We start from the raw sequence: 20,914 nt of genomic DNA, 5'->3' as shown, positions 1-20,914 counted from the left end.
TTCCTCTGAGTTTGGCATGCAAAGTCCAAGAATAGAAGAAGCCTTGCAAGGAAAGAATGCTTAGTGTGAGAGGGCATGGTCGTGTCAAAGATATGACAGATAATGATGGACATGGTGGCATACAAATTCTGCTGTGGGGTGCACAGCATTAGTCAAGACAATAAAGTATTCCTGTCTGTCTGTGTCTGTCTGTCTGTCTGTCTGTCTCTCTCTCTCTCTCTCTCTCTCTCTCTCTCTCTCTCTCTCTCTCTCTCTGTCTGTCTATCTGTCTGTCTGCCTGTCTCTCCATCCATCCCTCTGTCAGTATTTCTAGTCTGTTATTGTGTCAATCCCTCCCCCAATTGCTTTATTAAGTAAGTAAGGGGGAACCCATAAAGCAGACGAAAGGAGGCGAGCGGGATTCTGAACTCTTTCCCACACACAATTAAAGTGGAAGAACAGTGGAATCATTCCGTCATTCACAGAGGTTTATGATTATTTGCCCTGCACATTCCTACCATGCGGAACCCTATGCTATGATGGCCCCAGACTGAGGACAAGTTTTCCAGTATGGCCATGTTATTCAATCGTTATCTTATGGTCCCAGTGGTAAGCAAACCAAAGGAGGGTGTATCTTCTCTGTCTGGGAATATTACTGTGTGACAGTGGGTGACATACAGTGATGCTTGTCTGCTCTACTGTTATTTGGGTTAGGGTTAGTGCTCGTCTGTGTTTGGTTGTAGGTAGTGTTGCATTGATATAATTTTTTTGGCTTTGGACTGTGTGGTATTGGCCAATATTGTACCAATAGCACATATATGAGCCGTTTTTATGTTGTGACTGAAATATGAGAATTTATGTAGTTGGATTAATATTTTGAATTTATAATTTAATTTATAAATGATGTAAGCATTTATTTAGTAGAGTTTACCCGGCGCTGTGACACAATTAATTGGCAATAACTGTCAATACCTGGTGGCAGCAATGGCCCAAAGACAGAACAGAAGCTGTGAACCAGGCTGGAAGCGTCACAGTCTTTTGACCGCCACATTAATATTAAGTTATGAATTCATCTTTTGTTTTAGTATCATATTAAGTTTTCAGTAAAAGAAAGATCAACAAATGGAAGGATTCAAGACTTTTATTTTGAGAAATGTGGCGCATATGAAAGAATTTCAGGAGTTACAAGGCTAGTGAGTCACCTTCACTCACAATATACCGTGTATATATTGTATAACAATTATCATGGCTTGATTAGACACTGCTTAACTCATTAGCTGCCATTGACAGCTCAACCTATTTGAATTCAAAGCAGGAGGATGACTGAATGCCTCGATTTGACGTCTATCATATTTTGGGAAAGGTGACTATAGTTGTCTTCTTCAGCAGTTGGAAACTAGATTATCTAAGAGTACAAATTTTGCAACATTTGCAGGTTATTTCTTAGTACTCCCCGATACCGATGACGTCATATATATCGATACAGATCAGTGCTGTTTTCATCAACAATGACTATAACTAAAATATTTAGTCAACAATTTTTTCAGGACGCTGATGAGACAATAACAAACTAAAAAGGTTTTGGGGACAAAAACGTAACCAGCCTAATGCCAGTTTTTGTCTGACTAGATGACAACGAAACAAAAATGCATAATAGTTTCCGTCAGATGTTGTCAATGTGTGACATTTTATGTGTAGTTAGTTTGCAATGTGGCAGTGGCTGGTTGTGTCACGCATGTGACATGCTACTGCTGCTCTCCAGTCTCCAGACTTGAATACAGATTGGTAGAATACAGATTGCAATGCATACAGATTGCATAAAGAATAAGATTTGTTTTCTTATTTTGCCAGAGAGAATATGCACTGTTGCTTTAGCCTTTAAAGGTCTCTGCTGAGTGATCATCACACACTAAATGTAACTTGTAGCGTTAGCATAGCATCTGCGTTCATGTTAGCTATAGGCCAATGCTAACAGTGAGTGTCCTCTTAAACTCTCGGATAACTTTTTTTACATACACTTCATTGCTTCCAAGTGGGTATAATCAATTGAAAATAATGTATTGTTTTCCTGCCCAGTATGCATTATCACCAAATTAGCGTTGTCCTTGTAGACGCTAAAATATGTGCTCGTCTGTCAATGTCATTCGAAATAGTTGGAAACCTTTATTTATTTTTTGGAGTTTTAAAAAAACAATTACGGAAGAAAACATTTTGAGCAAACGGCGACTAAAACTTGACTAAATTTGAGTTTTCGTCAGCAAAAACTAGATGAAGACAAACACATTTTACGATGACTAAAACATAAGACTAATACTGTAAGTATTATTGTCTAAAACACTGAAACGGAAATTAAAAGGGCTGCCAAAAGCAACACTGGTACCGATACTAGCACCAAAATTGGTGCAAGAGTAGTTGTAGGCGAATATAGATTACTAAAGCATTCTATCATCATATGTTTTTTTTTTTTGTTTTTTTGTTTTTTTTTCAGTAGCGTCATTGTGACATCTTGTAAATGGAATTCGTATTGATATGGTGCTGTACATAATATACATAATACATAACATCCTGAAAATATATGATATATGATGACCATACAATCAGTGCCCATGTTGCACCCACGTTGCTACCATCAATCAGTTCATCCTTCAGACATTATGCACCACCCCTTCACTCTCTCCATGCTTGTTTTCCAGAAGCGTGCAAGGATTAGCTAAAGAGATTATCAGAAGCTTTTGCAGTTTTGTGAAAATGATTCATGGTAATGCTTTTCTGCAAAGCTCCACATGTATTTGTAAACACCTCTACTTGGTTTCTGTTCATCAAAGCAATGAGTCTGAATTCTAAATCAAGCTCTCGCACAAATTATAGTAATGATATTTTAATTGTTAGAGTACTTTTACCTTATTTGTAACTACATTTAGCTCCTGTTCATAAGCGTTTTTGCTTCAAGGGTCAGTATTGAAAATATTGGTATTGTCAATCAATAATGCATTTGTCCCCAAAAAGTTGAAAGGGAGTTTGTTTTTCTTCATAAATCATAAAATATTATATTGGCATTTTTTAGCTAATAAAAAATACAGAAGAAGAATATATATATATACAGTATATTGCATTGGCCAGGAACTGTATGCATTTGTAACCAATTAGATTAACTACTCTAGTTTCTTCTTTTTCCCTTTTACCATTATATTAACTTTTTCACTTGGTTTTTCTACTTCCAATTACACATTTGCGCTGATGCTGCAGATGGTGTGGTCTAATTGTGCGGTCGTTGTGCTCTTTTTCAGCATGCCTCCCTCTATCTCATCTTCCAAGATGAACATATGATCACAGCCTCTGGTTTCTCTCCCCTGGTCCAAAAAGTCTGCTGAGGAATTTCTCATTAACAGGACTTGTCAGAGCAACTTGCTAGCACTGCTAAATTATTTCCTTTGTACCCGCAAAACAGAGAAAACACGTACTGTATGTAAAACTCGCACTGGCGCACAGGTGCATGGTGATGTGTATGGCTATTTTCAAATACCCTTCGAGTCACACTTGGCCTTGACTCATCCAGGCTAAACACCACATGTGGCAGGCTCTCAAATAGGGCTCCAGGGTTTTCTCCTAGATTGCACAACAATTAGCAGTAGAGGAGGGTAGCACAGCATCGCTGACAAATGATAAATGTATTGTTTACAAAGCACCCATATTAGCACATGTGCACATGAGGATTTTCCGTGATGTACACTACCCGACTGTTTATGTTTGTACAAAAGGGACAGACAGAGACCGAAAGATTCCTCAGCAGCAAGCCTCATTTACCAACCTGCTTCTGTAATACTGGTTATGAATATTATAATACTGGCTATATGCTGTCTCGAGGTGCATGTGATGCCGATGTGCTTTTAAGCGCCTTAAAGGTTGTTGTTGACATGTAGGTGTTGCCTGAGAGTACTGCCATATATCCTTATCATCTTCAAAGCATTCCACTGCTGAACACTTTGCAGCCTCTGACTACAACTCTGGACCATACAACCCATTAGTACGCACAGTGTACAATAGACATCTCCTGGTTTGTGTTTGGGCATTGCCTTGTTATTTTTTGTGTATGCTTTGAAGCACATTCAGCTTGACACTAACACAGTATAATCACACACGCACACAAAATGACACATATCGTACATACCCTCAGGAAAATTTTTAGTAATCATCTGTGACTAATATTTATCCTTTAGTTTGTGTGATGACAATATTTTCTAGCTTAACCACACCCACGCAATCATGTTTGTACTTTAGCTTGGAGGCACATAAGCTCACTTGACCTCAAATCATAGTTCCAGTAGGGTTAAAATCATTTTGAATCTGACTGAACTCAAATAAAATTTAATATAATAAACAACTTAGACTTTGAGGTCACCCATGGACCTTGAAAGTTTTAAAATGTGGATTATATGTACTGGGGGAGTGGGATGATTTAAAGTTACCTGGCCCACTCTGAAAAATTGCCTCCCAAAATGAATAAATGATTGTATCATTCTCAGTAGTAGCAATTAAAATCAGACATTTTCTTTAACGAGTAATTGTTTTTCATATCTCTGTTAAGACATTTTGGTTCTTGTAGAATCATTTTATTTTCGGCAGCACTCAAGTTTTCTGTGATGGACAACCTTTTAAGCATTTTAGTCAGATTCAAGCCTGGACTTTGACTAGCCCACACCAAGTCATTCTTCATTTTATTCATAGGGGATAACCCAGTGTTGTTTTTGGCAGCCTTTTTAATAATCGTATTAGTCATAGTCATATTTTAGTCATTTCAAAATGGGTTCGTCTCTGTCTAGTTTTAGTTGACAATTACTCATAATGTTTTCCTCATTAAAGTTCAAAAGTTTTAGTCCATGAATAAATAAATAAAAAGTTTCCAACAATTTCAAATGAACATTGACAGACGAGCACATAATTGTAAAGTGTACAAGGACAATACCATCTTCGTGATGATAATACACAGTCAGCAGAAAAGCAGTACATTATTTATTCATTAAACTCACCTGGATGCCACGAACTATATGTAAAAAGTTTTCCAAGAGTTTAAGACGACACTGACGACGTTAAATGCTAAAGCTAATGCGAACGCTATGCTAACACTACAAGTTACATTTAGTGTGTGATGAGCACTCAGCTCAGACTTTTAAAGCCTAAAGCAATATGGCAGATCTCCCCAAGATAACAAAACAGCAGCATGTCACATGACTGACTTGACCAAACACTGCTACGATGCGTGCTCACTACACATACGATAAGAAAATGTCACACATTGTGAACTTATGACTGAAACTTTGGCAAATTTTTATCTCGTTCTCATCTCGTCAGACGAAAACTGGCATTCGTCGTGTTATGTTTTAGTCTCCCAACACACTTTTTTATTTTATCGTCACGTCGTCGTCATGAAAAAATTGTTCGTTGACGAAGTATTTTTGTGTGAACGTCATCGCTGACGAAAACAACACTGGTGTAACCCAGTCAGGGTTTTTAACTTACTCACTACAGAACCAAAACTAGCTTTGACTTAGGGTCATGAAATGATGACTGAACATTTTCTGATCATTCTGTCATGTTTTTTTTCTCTTGCTGGAATTTTTTTTTTTTTTTGGGGGGGGGGGGTTGTATTTATTTGGCTTAATGTGGTTATGTAATAGGTTATTGTACAGTATCAATGGGTTAAGGTTTAGGGTTATACTCTCACATCATTATTAACAACACTGGGCATGTGTACTGTAAGTATACGTACAAGTAAGTTGTACAAGTGCACAATGTATACGCATATATTAGTCTTATTTTTGCAACCTTAGTTTATGCAGCCTCCAAAGCTCTGGCAACCTGGACAATAATGAAGAACTTGTCCCGTAATTTGCTGACACAGAATCGAAACAATAACAACTTCTACAGGTTAACAATTGACTTTTAAAATGAGAAAATCTCAGTTTAACCGTTGACAACCTCGTTAGAAGTATTTCCAGAAGCCATGATTCATTAATGCGGATGGAAATATTTGGGCCATTTAATGAATAAGTGAAGTGCAAATTTAACATTATGCTCCTTTAAGTGTATCATCGTTTTTGTCGAGGTAGGTTTCATTAGTTTGGTTTTTAAAATATTAATAGAGTGGTACCTCGACATACGATCCTTTCGTCAACCGACGTAAAATTTGACTAATGATTTGTCTCGACATACTGTATAATGACAAGCTCGAAATGCGACGATTTATGACAGCGTCGTAATTTCATTGTTTTCCCACAAGACGGACGCACGGTGGATTTTGTTTGCGAGACGAATTAACATGGGTGCTAAGAAGGTTAGCGCAAGTGGTGAAAAAAGGAAAAAGGTTACACTTGCCATTGAAATTAAGAAGGAAAGGATCGAACAATATGAGTGTAGTGTTCGCGTCAGTGAGCTGGCTCGACAATTCGTCCGGAATATGTGTATGATCTCGAGGACGAGTCTCATTATTATTATTATTGTTACATCGGCAAGGAAGTCGCCAGCTTTGTCAGGTTTTTCATCATTTATTTGAAACCAACAACAACAGAACATGAAAAGAGAAAGTGAAAACTCTAATGTACCACATTCAGGAGCAGGATGCAAAACACAAACGCCACATTAGAACCCGATTGGTTACATTATTATTTTTATTATTTTAATTCCAATTTTTATTAATAATGTATTTGTTTTTCTATGCGTAATTACTATTTGAAAGTTTACCAGCAGTATTTATTAAGGATTTGGCCTACGTTTTTTGTCTGTGGAACAAATTAATCGAATTATAATGTATTCCTCTGGGAAAATCCTGCACGACATATGACCATTTTGCCTTACAAACCAGGTCCTGCAACAAATTAAATTCGTATGTCGAGGTACCACTGTAATTGCACTTTGTTATATAGCCTACTCACACACACACAAAGCCGCAGATTGAAAATGGCATTTATAGTGTACAGTTGTCTCCGAGATTTGAACGATCGCTCTTCTCTTAAGGGATGAAGATTATATGGTTTTTGCTACTGAGAAAATATGTTCTTTATCCTCCATTGAGATTTTGTAATTACATGTGTTTTACGGCTGGAGGGTTTCCTCTGGTTTTTACTGTGACCCCTTTAATAGGAAAAACAGAACCTTTTCAAAAGTTTTGATCGGGAGATGTTGATTAGATTGGAGACACACAGACTGTGTTTCCTCCAGCAGTTGGGGAAAGCAATTTGATTCTGTTTGGCTCCTTGGGCAAGCTCACAAAAATATTATGAAAATGTTTCTTTTCCTTTACATCAAGTTTGTGCTTAAAGGCAAACGCTGTGGGAAAAAGAAAATCAACCTCAATCATTTTGTTTACAGTATATTGCCTTGACAACATTTAATATACAGTATAAAGAAAATACAGTACCTCGCATTATTTATTGTTTTTCTTGAAGTAATAAAAGCTATTGCTATGCAGTGGTCATTGAGGGGTTGTTTTGAGCTATTCTGTAGCGGTTGATTTTAAAGTGAGAAGGAAAAAAATTCAAATATAGTCCCTCTCCAACCTTGAGGCTACTCTTGGGGGTTGTCTGAACAAGGTTAGCAGAATTAGAATGCGTGAAAGCTAAGCCACAATTTTTAGAGGTTGACTTGGTGCAAACTGCTGACAACAAGAGTCTCGCTTGAAGCTAACTGTACTTGCTCAAAAGCAGCCATCATCGCTCTTTCATCTTTTCTCATCTCATTTAACGGTGAGCAATGCTGCCACTATCAACAATGAGCTGGACTACAGACAACAGTCCATATTAATCACATGCACACAGACATATACGACTTCATTATTAGAGGTGTGCAAAATTTCCGATTCTTAGATTATTCGCGATTCGGCCATGGAAGATTCGAGAACGATTCACAAACATCCAAATTCCGATTATTGAAATATGCCAAGTAAAGCGGAAGTACAACACACTCAGCGCGCCGCGCGGTCTTCGGGGCGCAACGAGGAAGAACGCAGCGAGAGTAGCTAAACATCATGCTTCTCATTACCCGGCCCCTCGGGTAATGCCAATGCTCAACTCACGGCTCTAGCTCAACTCATGCCACGAGATAAAAAAAACCAACAACATACCTGACTGCTGCCGAAAAGCTGCTATAAAGTATGTCGTCCACATAATGTAATGGTAGATATCATTTATATAGGACTAGATGCAATATAGATTCGGTAGCGTGAGCAGCACATCTACAAAAAACTAGATGCAGGCGTTAGTAAACGGCCGTCATCTTATAGCAGTACACTTCCCTGCAAGGCTGTTGTAGCGAACCTTCCAAGCAAACCTAATTAACTTTTTATCTAAAATACTCCTAAATTGGTAAAATATTGACTTGAATCTATCTTTAAAATAGTTTTAAAACTTTCACATGTCGAAAGTAGACAAAAGGGAAATTATGGAATAACGGGAGCAATTTTAACAACTTTAACAGTTGATTCACAACATTAAATTAATTGAATGTAGTTTGAAGCTGCTGTTACAGAATGGGGACTGGAGTTTTTTATTTACTGTTATTTTTGTATATTTGTTTACTGCTATATGTTAACTTGATACTGAAATAATAGTTTGGTTTAGCCTGAGAGGATTTTTGAACAATTTTAGAACTAATGTACAAAACATTTAATTAAAAAAAACAAAAAAAAAAGGAGAGGAGGTGCATCAATAATCGTTTTATAATCGAATCGGAGCCTCTGAATCATAATCATAATCGAATCGTTAGGTGCCCAAAGATTCCCAGCTCTATTCATTATAGTCCTATTTTCTCTCTACTTGGTCAGATTTAATCAACTGTTTGACTACAGGACATTTGAATTTGCCATAGCCTATAGACAGATGAGATTTGATTAAAAATTTGGGCAAAATACAGCATATACTACTGATCACCTAACTTATGTCTACCAATGACTCCAATTTTACTGTTTCCCTTTTTGCCTCTGTAACCGCTATGAGGCAAAGTAAAAGGCAAAATTTGTATTTATTTATATATATTTTTTAATGAATTATATTTGACTGTGAAATATGCATGTCTATTTACACTGCAGAAGTTTTGCAATTAAAAAGTGGATGGTTAGGCCTGCTTTTCATTCTTATTTCGCACTCTTTTTATTCCAACAAGGGGATTTTCTCTTCACAAGAGAGAATATATTCTTCCAAATCCTACTTTCTCTTCTTTGTCATCTCTACTAATCACTACTAAGGCCAGACTTAATTTCCACAAGACTCAGTTCTTCCTTTTCTCTAGTTGTGAAGGTTTTTCCTCATTTTCCCTTTTTTTTTTTTTTTTTTTTGCTATCACAACACAAACACACAAAGCAGACTCCAAGTACAAAAGGCACACTGGACTATAAGTCGCAGCTGTCCTCACTGTATTACAGGATATTTACACCAAAAGATAACCGGTGACACTATATTTGACAGTGGCATCATAGGATGTCATAAGACCAAAAGAACCACCATTCATCGCTTCAATAAGCTTCATTTGGCCATCACTGCTCCCTTGGAGGAGACAGTCAACCTCTGCTGCCACCTGCTGTCAACACTGTTGTTATCCAGCATGCCTTTTAGCATGCATTGCAGCGCTACAGATGTAAATAAAAATCCAAATTCATGTTCTGTTCTAATTATTTCTTCAGTTACTGTTCCAGTTGTTTTATTAATTGCTAGTTATGGTATTTGGTAACACTTTATTTGACAGTGGCGCCATAAGACTGTCATTAGATGAGACATGACACTATCATGAGCATTAATGAATGCTTATAACAGATATCATTTAGTGTTATCCAGCAAATTATCTCATTTTTGAATGGATGTAAAAGATCTGAGCTGGACATAAATGGATTTAGTGACATGATTTGCTGGATGACACTTCATAAGTCATAAGCATTCAGCAATGCTCATGATAGCGTCATTTCATAATTATAGCGGTCTAATGACGCTGCTGTCGAAAAAGTGTCACCTATTAACACAAATAAATCAACAAAAAAGCCGCACTGGACTATTAGCAGCAAGATTTGAAATGAAGGCAAAAAGTAGCGGCTTGTAGCCCAAAAATTACAGTAATACAAGACAAAACGTATTTGTTGAAAAGAACACTCTCTGTCTTTTTTTCACAGGCCAGCAATGTGTGGCAGAAAATTACAGTAAATATAAAATAAAATGACGGGGATGAAAACGAATATTAAGTGCAGGGAAAATGTAACTCATTATACGCTGAATCAATCTTTTTATAACAGCGGCCTCTCCTAAAACATGATGGCAAATATGCTTGCTCACAGGCATAATGAGTTCTTCACCACTCGTGAAAGGTTTCTTGACTTTAGAAATATGGTTGTCCATGAGGTATGATGCTCTCAGTGCATTTGCTTTTGTTGCCTCCTTTTCTACCATTTAGCCATATATTATGCAGAGTGGACTTGGTTGTTGGCTCCTCTTCTGGCTCAGCAGGTGGCCGTTTCCCGTAAAAAAGCTGTCCAAAGACGTCGCTTGCCACAGCACACAGCAGCTAATGTAATTTACTGTTTACATTGACTGATGCTGGGCTGCTATAGGTGTGTAAATTCCCCAGTAATTGCGGCCAACCACTAGAGCGCAACATATGCAAATCTCTTCTCAGATTAATCAAAAGGCACAGGCTAGATTGTGGTCTTTAACAAATCAATTATTATTTCTCTGCGGCCCGGCACCAAATGCGCCACAGACTGGTACCGGTTCCCGTCCTGATGCTTGTGGATCCCTGCTGAGTTGCTGAGCCTATTACATGACCGTATTATGCCAAAAACTTGACACAAAAATCGTCAAATTTAGACCAGAACACTATGACCCATAACCCGTCTAAAGAGCATACAGTAAGTGCCCTCTAGTGGAGGAAAAAAAAACATTGTTACCTCTGAATGGTAAAATCAAGTCATGTGTTTATTGTTGCGACATCTCATTGGTGAAAAAGGTAGGGCTACTGTCGCCATTTCTGACAAAAATAAAATCAACATGTAGACTAAAGAGGAAAAATGTAATGACTAGTACAACCCAAAGTAGCGGTGTAATAATATAATATAACAAGCATAAAGGACACAATATAATAATGTTTCTTCTTCAAAAATCTACTTAAGTAAAAGTAAAAAGTATTGTTTGGTAAAACTACTCTCAGATGTTCATATTTCTAAAAAATTAATCACATAAAAGTAACGGCGTAAATGTATCGCGTTACTACACACCTCTGATCATGAGTGAAAACTCATTAGTTGCCCATATACAGTATGGGTCGTAATAATTAACTTGTGGCGTGTGCGTTCCAAATCTTTTCAGACATTATAGGGTTCCAACGATATCGTTAGCCCCTTCTTCTTTGATTATAATTGAGGAGGAGTTTCAAACAGTGAGATGTTGACTGACAAACTGTTCAGATAATTACAACAACAATGATTTGTGCTACAGTTGGGGAGCCAGCCTATTCTGCGAAAAATTTGAGCACCTTGTAGGGATGGGATTGGGAAGATGAAAAACCTTCCAGGATTGGCATCAAACATCCAGTAATCAATTCGTTGTGCTTCTAACAATGCTTTGATTTGTCCTTTCATCATTCGTTCGGATTTCCTTCATAGTCATGACAATGGACCTGGTTAGGTTGAGTCTCTTATTGAGGGCCAAACTTAATGTAGAACATCTACTTTGATTAGACTCCAAACCCCCTCTGGTTACTCTAATCAACATCCATACCAATTTTTAGCATCAGTCTCATCAGCCTGTCCTCTGCTTCCGTTTCTGCATGCTCTATCGCCCCCCACCCTTCCCTTACTCGTTTGTTCTCTCTTGGTCTCTCATCTCATTCTCACTATCCATCTGCCTCGACCTCGCAGGAAGCTGGCCCAGTTAACCTGTTTTAAGAGCCATCTGAGCAGCCACTACCATTCCAGTATGGCAGTGCTTGCATGAGCCAGAATTCCAGCATCAGGACGGACGCATCCACTCACTACTCTCTCAGTTCATGGGTTCTGATCTAAACATGTAACACAAGAACCCTTAGAAAAACATTCATTTTCAATTTTGACCCTGCAATTCCTAATGTTGAAGTTCAATACTCTTTAAGTGGGCTCTTCTACAATTAGCTCCCACATAATATGAACCATGTCTCTCCTCACCTCATTTTTCATTTTTAACTCTGTCTCCAGATGTGTCTGATTGTGGTAGTGATGAGATGTGCTTTGAGTTGTTTCTTGCAGGAGCAAAGGTAGAGTGACATCTGTCATCTGAATGATGTTTCTGCGGCATATTTTAATGAGTAAAAACTTATTAATGTAGCTCTCAGTCGAGATCTTAAACCTTATATTTGCGGTCTGCCCATAAGCGTTTTCTCTTCTTTAATGTTCAATTCATTTCACCTCTTATCTGACTGCCACCTTCACACATCTTCCATCCATCTGTCCCTCTCCCCTGAGTATTTGCCTTTCACTTTGCTTTCAACACTTGTCACAACTCTTCTGTGTCCTTTATGTTTGGCTTCTTGGATTCAAAAGGTAATTTTAATGAGAAAACTGAGTGAGAGTAGACATGTCTTTGAGTTGGAAATCCTCCAAGTGAGAAGCATGACTGTCTTTCCTTGTGACATACAGTAGTTCTAATTTTCGCCAAGTCTTTGTGAAGTACCGGCTTACATCCATTGGCTTCAGATCCGTTTTGCCAAACTCTGTCTTTGCAAGGCTAGGCGTTTATGATGCTCTTCAGATTTTTTTATGGCTTCCCATCCAATGGCACTTCCTTTTATTTTGTGTATAAAATGTTGCTTTAATTGTAAACACTGGAGCATACTCATGTTTTCAATTGGGAAAATTGCCGTACATGGAAGTGATAGGAATTTGCTTTGCAGTCAAATTGTCTGGGGGTGCTAATCTGACAACAAAAATTGAACCCTGTCAGATTAGGGGTTTTGCATGCATTTTAAAAAATGTAGGTTCCATCCCTTTAATGCAATTATTGTATTCAGTGAGAGGAAACATACTGGATTATTAAAAAATACTGTTTCTGTCCTCAGGTGTGTTGTGTTGGTATTTGTGGCATGTGACTGGCTGATTGCTTGAACGCCGAGGCACCAGATCAATGCGCAACGTGGGCCCTTTGCTATGGATGGTGTTTAGGTGCAGCACAGTGCCGCTGGGCTTCTTCTCTACTCTGTTGTCTCTTTCAAAAACAACTCTTTGGCAGGATCGACCTGAGGAACTATTGGAGGTCTTTTTGCATTGCTGCAGGAATCTTGGCATTCTTTTTTTCTTTAATTGGTGCAAAATGGGTTCTTTTTGCCTGTTTTCTGTTTTGTGGGTGCACAGGTGCAGGAAGTTCAGATCACAGAGTCAGAATCACTTTTGTCCATGGTTTGTTGTTGGAAATCACAACGGTAGTGATCGCGTACTGTATACGTTATGTCATTGCACCATTATTTCTTACTTTTTATAACATATATCCTGAGTTTGTACTCACATGATGACATTTGGATTATAAGCAGAATTTAGGTGCTTTTGGACTGTAGGAATGTGCGTACGTATTTCCTATAACTTTATAGGCCTCTCCAGTAGTTATAGGAACTATCCCTCATCTAACGACAAGACTGGAAGTGCACATATAGTACAGAGTAGTTTTTTTTTGGTTTTTGTTTTTTTAAATATGGTGGCTCCTCGAGACATGGGAGTCTAGAAGGGGCTTAGCTGCTGATTTCAGCGAATCACTAAACACCAATGTAATCGAGTTCCTACGGCCCCACTGAAAGTTCTTACCCCACAGTAGGAACTAAAATGGTTCTCGGAACTTGACGTCCTGGCCTCTAGTTCTTACATCTGTGAACCAACAAAATGATGTCATCTTCCCCCAAAAGGTTCTAAGGACTGCAGATCAGTGTAGTTTTTATCAGCCCTTTAAATTTTATTCTTAGTATTTTGGAGAAAAAAAAATCACTTTTAGTCATATTTTAGTCATTTCAAAATGTGTTAATTTTCGTCTGGTTTTAGTCAACGAAAACGAATGTCCTCTACTTTTAGTCGACAATTACTCAAAATATTTTCTGCTGTACACTAAGTTTTAGTTCAACAATAATAAAATAAAAGTTTTCCAACAATTTTGAGTGAACATTGATAGACGAGCACATAATTGGCGAGTGTACAATGACATCACCAACTTCGTGATATAAATACACACTCAGCAGGAAAATAGTACATTATTTTCAATTAATTAAACTGACATGGACGCCACGAACTTTAGTATGTAAAAAGTTTTCCAAGGGTTTAAGATGAAACTCACCCTGCTAAATGCTAATGCTAACGTGAACACTATGCTAATGCTACAAGTTACATTTAGTGTGTGATGATCGCTCAGCTCAGACCTTTAAAGGCTAATGCAACATGGCATATCTAACCAAGAGAAGAAAACAAAAGTCCCCTGGCAGCACCTGACATGTTTCACAAAAGGCAAGTATGGAGCCTGGACAGGACACTGGTGAGTAAGCGTGTGTGAAGGACTGGTGGTTGGGGGGCACAGCACATCACATGAGTGACACAACCAAACACTGCTAAGATGCCTTATGACTACACATACGATAAGAACATGTAACAGATTGTCAACTTATGAAGGAAACTATGGCGAATTTTCATCTCGTTCTCGTCTCCTCATACGAAAACTGGTGTCCGTCTCGTTATGTTTTAGTCTCTCAAAACTAGGGTTGCTAACAGTCCCGGATTTGGTGGTACAACCCGGAATTCAGGAAGTTCTGATAGGTACCGCCGCAGGGCACGTTTTTAGCTCGTTATCTTCATGAAAAAATTGTTAATCAGCGTTGACGAAAACAACACAGCTGCGGATGGTTACTACAGTGACAAAAGTGGCTTTTGATTTAGGGGGGAAAATACATTCATCCATCTTACTGCTTAGTAAACCAGAGGCTGAGTATACCTGAAAGTCATGCACATTCTCATCTACTTTCACGAGAACTAATAGTCTTCATTTAAAGTGAGATATACCTCTGCACATATCGAAGGAGAACAAAGTACCAGGAGAAACCCCATGCACCCAATGATTAGAAACTTTACCAGAAGGCCAGAGTCAAAATGTTTATTCAAATGTTATTCAACCAATCCACGCTTCTTGCTACAACTCATGACATGAAACCCAGGAAGGTGCAATAAATGATTGTTAGATGCACATTACAGAAAATCATGCAAAGTTTTTTCAGTGTTTATTTGTGGTCTTTGTTTGCAAAGTTTAAAGAGTTTCTGAATATTAAAGAAAATATTCTTTTGGACTGGCATAAGAACACAGAGTAAAATCTTGCAAGATATGATAAAACTCAGTCGAGTTGACACTGAATATACTGTACCTGTTGTCAAGGAACTCATCTGTTTTTCAAAGTATAACCATCTGATTCCATTAAACCTGGGAATTTCTCAATATACCTATTGCGCAACGTCAGGTTATGATACATTCAGTCACATATTGTTCCAGCAGCTTTTTTCACATCGCAGAAACTGTTATGTCAGACGACCTTTTCACTGGCAGTGCTTAATGTGCATATGGTCAGTTGGTTGAAAAGATGTCCTTACAAAGTCAGATGTGATGGCATTATATGTTATGGCTGACTAAGTATATTAACCCTTTTTGTTTGTATGTTTTCATAACATTGTAGCAGCTGTAATAATAGTATATAATTCGTCTGTTATTTGTTTGTGTGAAATCACACAAACTGATTGTGCTTACAAAGCTAAGGCCTTTTTGCCTCTTGTCTTGGTCATATTTGTTAAATGTGTCCTCTTTAATTCAGGACTTAGACTATTTTTCAGAGTGGACAGAATGTCAACTCCTAGTGGATTTCTACCCATCTGGTCTGATAGAAAAGTATCGCGACACAGGATACACACAATCATATTGAAGGCCCAATAAAGCCAAGTCGGGTGGACGGCTGTCCAAAAGATGTGAGACGACTATGTAAAAAGACAAGTGACAGCCTTCAGCTCGGGGTTTCATTCAATGTGTCTAGACATTTAAATCCCTAAGAGAGAATAGGGTGCCTTGAGGCAGGAAAGCAATAAGGATCGTAGAGAATTGTAAGCACTTGTCTGTGATTCATCCTTGCTTGAACTGTGTTAATTTAATTGCAGATCATACAGATAATATAGTTGAATCAAAGAAGGTTGTGGTGTAGCTGTAGTTCAATATACGATATATAAATCCTATAATGGTTCGAGAAGTTGGAGTGGGTGGATGATTATTCTTTTGTGTGTGTTTGTCACTTTGCAGCATCTAGGCACTGTTTTGAATCAATAGGAATGTGTATGAATTAAGAATCCTTTTATGTGTTTGGCAAAATGTTATTTGAGTCCCTTCTCTTTCATCTCAGCAATGTTTTCTTTATTTCACTTTTCTTCCTAATTGATTAAGTATCTGTCTTGGGTATATGGAAAACATATGTTCCCATTGAGAGGAGGAGGTGATTTTTCGTGTTGGCGTAGCAGCAGACTAATGTGTTGTGTGAGATGATCAGGATATCGGAGTCGAGAAACAATCCACTTTCACTTAATTTTCAGAGAATTATTCATTAAAAGCCTTAATCCATACATTTGTTTTATCATAAGCCCCTTTCATAAATACACTGAACCCAGGATCCTGGGATTTAAACGGGTTGCCCTTATGTCTGAAAGCAATTTACCAGGTGGACTGACACGGAGATGACACGGACATTTACCGGGTCACGTCCTAGTATAATGTCCACAACTTACCCAGGCTTTTAATGCCGGGGTCACAGTGCGAAGGCTGATGACATAAATATCATGGTGGTTCAATCGTCATTTGCTCTTTCTTCGTATTAAGACGAAAAGCTGTAAACAAACATCACAATTATTAACATGGCAAACTGGAAATAACAACATTAAACGGAAACATAATTAAATGGCTGCTGGATCATAGAGCTGAGGAAGAGACAGTCCATCTTCCATCTTTGGAAATGTGTTGTTACCGATGCCGGCCAAAAATGACGTAATGTCCGTGTTATAAAATCCCACCAGCCGCCCTCCCCATACAGAGAGAGTCGAGTCGCCAACACAGGACAAGTCTGAAAGTGTTGGGTTTTTCACAGATCATCTCCCCATGTCTGAAAGCCATGACATGGGTAAATCCCGCATCACCTTACACGGGAATTTACCGGAAATACTGTTAAACATGATTTTTTTTTTTTTTTAATCGATGCATTATTTTTACTAGCCCCACAAGGCCAGTGGTGGCCCTGATGGTTTTAAAAGTACGTCCGGGCCACCTGGGCCATTTATATTGTCAACCCCTGGGATGTTATTTCAGCTCATTTATTGGACGTGTTTGAGAGCGATAGTACGGCTTAGGTTTTTACGTTTTTCACCAAGTATGCTTTTACTTACTTGTTTATTTTTTAATCGTTAAAATTGGGCAAGGCTTTTGACAATTTTTCAAAGAGATATAATTACAAATGTTACTTTGTATTAAAAAAATATAGTTGCATATGATCTTTTTTCTCATAATTGTTTGGGATGTTGTTAGAAAGGAGTGCATTAACTAAAATAATCTCTACAATCTCATTTGAATTAGAGCCACATCTCACATTGCAATAGCCTTTCTAATTTGTCTGTGCCTGCGTCATTAATTATCAGATGCTTAAAGTAAACTCTTACATGTTTTCCCTTTCCTCTACAGTTAAGTTTGATGACTGCGTGGGGAACACAGCAGTGGTTTTCAAGAGCAGCGATCCCAACTTCAGTGTGTTGCCAGATGGGTCCGTCTTTGCTCAGGGAGAGGGAGCTTCCTTGGATGAGCCAGTCCAGTTTAAACTAACAGCAAGCGGTCCGTACTCACAAGTCTGGAAGACTGTTATCCAGCTGGCACTGATAGACCCCCCTTCACATAAACAAAATGAGAATGAGGTAAGTCATAACACTATCGCACTTCATTTTTAATTATGAAGCCATCCTCATATTACTATATATTCGTACCAGCAGCGATGCTAACAGCCATGAATCAGGTCAGAACTCCTTGGGGTTTGGGGAAGTGAAGAGAAGAAAGAAGTGGAGTAGCTCATGGTTAAAAGTAATAGAATCTTTCTGCCACAAGGGGAGAGAGTGATTGCCCTCAGCCATAAGCTGTTAGGGGAAATCATCATATGCCTTGGGTACCCCGTGGGCCCTTGACATGTCCTCTTCTAATCAACTGCTATCAACGGACAGGAAATGACTGTCGCCCAAAAACATCAGCTCTAAATTGTTGTGAAGGGAATGTTTAACCGAATTGGTTGATAACTGCTTGAATATATTTTCTGTTTGTTTATACTGTGTTATACAGTAGGGTAAATAAGTATTTAGTCAACCACTAATTGTGCAAGTTCTCCCACTTGAAAATATTAGAGAGGCCTGTAATTGTCAACATGGGTAAACCTCAAGGGACAGAATGTGGGAAAAAAAGTAAAAAAAAAAAAAACAGAAAATCACATTGTTTGATTTTTAAAGAATTTATTTCCAAATCATGGTGGAAAATAAGTATTTGGTCAATACCAAAAGTTCATCTCAATACTTTGTTATGTACCCTTTGTTGGCAATAACGGAGGCCAAACATTTTTTGTCACTCTTCACAAGCTCTTCACACATTGATGCTGGTATTTTGGCCCATTCCTCCATGCAGATCCCTTCTAGAGCAGTGATGTTTTGCTCTCTAGCGAACAGCAGACGGGCCTGGATGTGTGCTTTCTTCAGCAGGGGGACACGTCTGGCAGTGCAGGATTTGGGTCCTTGGCGGCGCATTGTGTTACTGATAGTAGCCTTTGTTACTGTGGTCGCAGCTCTCTGTAGGTCATTCACTAGGTCCCCCTGTGTGGTTCTGGGATTTTTGCTCACCGTTCTTGTTATCATTTTGACGCCACGGGGTGAGATCTTGCATGGAGCCCCAGATCGAGGGAGATTATCAGTGGTCTTGTAGGTCTTCCATTTTCTAATAATTGCTCCCACAGTTGATTTCTTTACACCAAGTGTTTTACCTATTGCAGATTCAGTCTTCCCAGCCTGGTGCAGGTCTACAATTTTGTCTCTGGTGTCCTTCGACTCTTTGGTCTTGGCCATAGTGGAGTTTGGAGTGTAACTGACTGAGACTGTGGACAGGTGTCTTTTATACCAATAATGAGTTAAAACAGGTGCCATTAATACAGGTAACGAGTGGAGCCTCGTTAGAAGAAGTTAGACCCCTTTGACAGCCAGAAATCTTGCTTGTTTGTAGGTGACCAAATACTTATTTTCCACTCTAATTTGGAAATAAATTCTTTAAAAATCAGACAATGTGATTTTCTGTTTTTTTTTTCCACATTCTGTCTCTCATGGTTGAGGTTTACCCATGTTGACAATTACAGGCCTGTCTTATCATTTTTAAGTAGGAGAACTTGCACAATTGGTGGTTGACTAAATACTTATTTTCCCCACTGTAAGTCACGATAATATCTCGTTAAAATCATGGCGTCATTAATTCTGCTCTCGCGTGCTCTCACTTCCAGTGTGGGTTTTGCTGTTTACATTTTTTTTTAAATGCCCTCCTGTTCAAAATTTTTCTTTCCCCAGAAATTTGAGATTTTAAGCTTTCCGATGATGTATCACACATGCATATAGGACAATTTTGAAATCTGGCCAAACTGGGGATCTCAGAGCGGAATATATATACAGTGCTGCTCGAAAGTTTGTGAACCCCACAGCGATGGTCAGATTTTTTGTAAAAAAAACTAAAATAACCTTATTAAATGTTAAGTTATACCCAAATCCACAATACTGACATTCCAAGTAATGGACTGAAACAAAAGAAATAGTTATATTGTCATTCTTTATTTAACAAAAGTGGTTGATTTAAGAAAAACTCAGATATCATGTGTGCAAAAGTATGTGAACCCCTTCAGTTAATAGGATATTGCGCCTCCTTTTGCAGAGATTACCTCAACCAAACGGTTTCTGTAGTGACTAATCAGCCTCTCACATCTACTTTGGGGGATTTTTGCCCATTCTTCCTTGCAGAACGCAGTCAGTTGAGAGAGGTTTGATGGGCGTCTGGCATGAACTGCTCGCTTCAGGTCCCACCACAGCATTTCAATGGGATTTAGGTCAGGACTTTGACTGGGCCAGTCCAGAACACGAATCTTCTTCTTTTTCAGCCATTCCTTGGTTGTATTGCTGGAATGCTTTGGATCATTATCATGTTGCATGATCCACCTTCTGCCAAGCTTTAACTTCAAAACAGATGGCGTCAGGTTATGTTCTAGGATTTGACAATATTCCTCAGAATTCATGATTCCCTGGACTATGTGGAGTTGTCCAGGTCCTGAGGATGAAAAGCAAGCCCAGATCTTGACATTCCCACCTCCATGCTTCACTGTTGGGAGAAGGTTCTTTTGGTGGTATGCAGTGTTGACTTTTCGCCAGACATGGCGGTTTTGGTTGTGACCAAACAGTTCAATTTTGCACCTACATCAGTTGATGAAAACTCTTTTTAATTTAGTCTCGACAACACAACTGTTAAAAAAACAAAAAAAAACTACTGAATTGATTGATTAGGAAATCAGGTTGAAATAGTAGAAAATTCCAAAATGTTGAGGGGGTTCACAAACTTTTGAGCAGCACTGTATATATATCGCTGGTTGCATACATGGTATAACATTAATACTACAACTGGATGTCAAATGGGTTATGTTAACAATGATATTCCAACCCCCTTTGCTGACTGCTGAAAAAATCCTCCGGGCTCACAGTTGTACACATTGACCCTGTTCAATATTCATGAATACAAATCTTTAGCGTGTGTGGTCAACAATAGCAACAGCCAAGCCACACACACTCAGTGATTATGATATGAAATACAGCAATAGCTAATTAGGAATT

The 20,914-nt window shown here is 38.4% G+C and overlaps 1 protein-coding gene across 1 annotated transcript in view; it reads left to right on the top strand.

The window, feature by feature from the left end:
• LOC130907767 (cadherin-4-like) overlaps positions 1 to 20,914 on the top strand; it is a 429,614-nt gene that overhangs the window by 246,581 nt on the left and 162,119 nt on the right. Inside the window, exon 4 of the mRNA XM_057823203.1 lies at positions 17,709 to 17,935. Within this exon, the coding sequence (XP_057679186.1) occupies positions 17,709 to 17,935 (227 nt within the window). The remainder of the gene's footprint in view (positions 1 to 17,708; positions 17,936 to 20,914) is intronic.

Source organism: Corythoichthys intestinalis, chromosome 2 (genome assembly GCF_030265065.1).
Source record: "Corythoichthys intestinalis isolate RoL2023-P3 chromosome 2, ASM3026506v1, whole genome shotgun sequence".
NCBI classification, from domain to species: Eukaryota; Metazoa; Chordata; class Actinopteri; order Syngnathiformes; family Syngnathidae; genus Corythoichthys; species Corythoichthys intestinalis.
The sequence above is the reverse complement of the archived record's forward strand: the minus strand, read 5'-3'. Positions and strand labels throughout refer to the sequence as shown.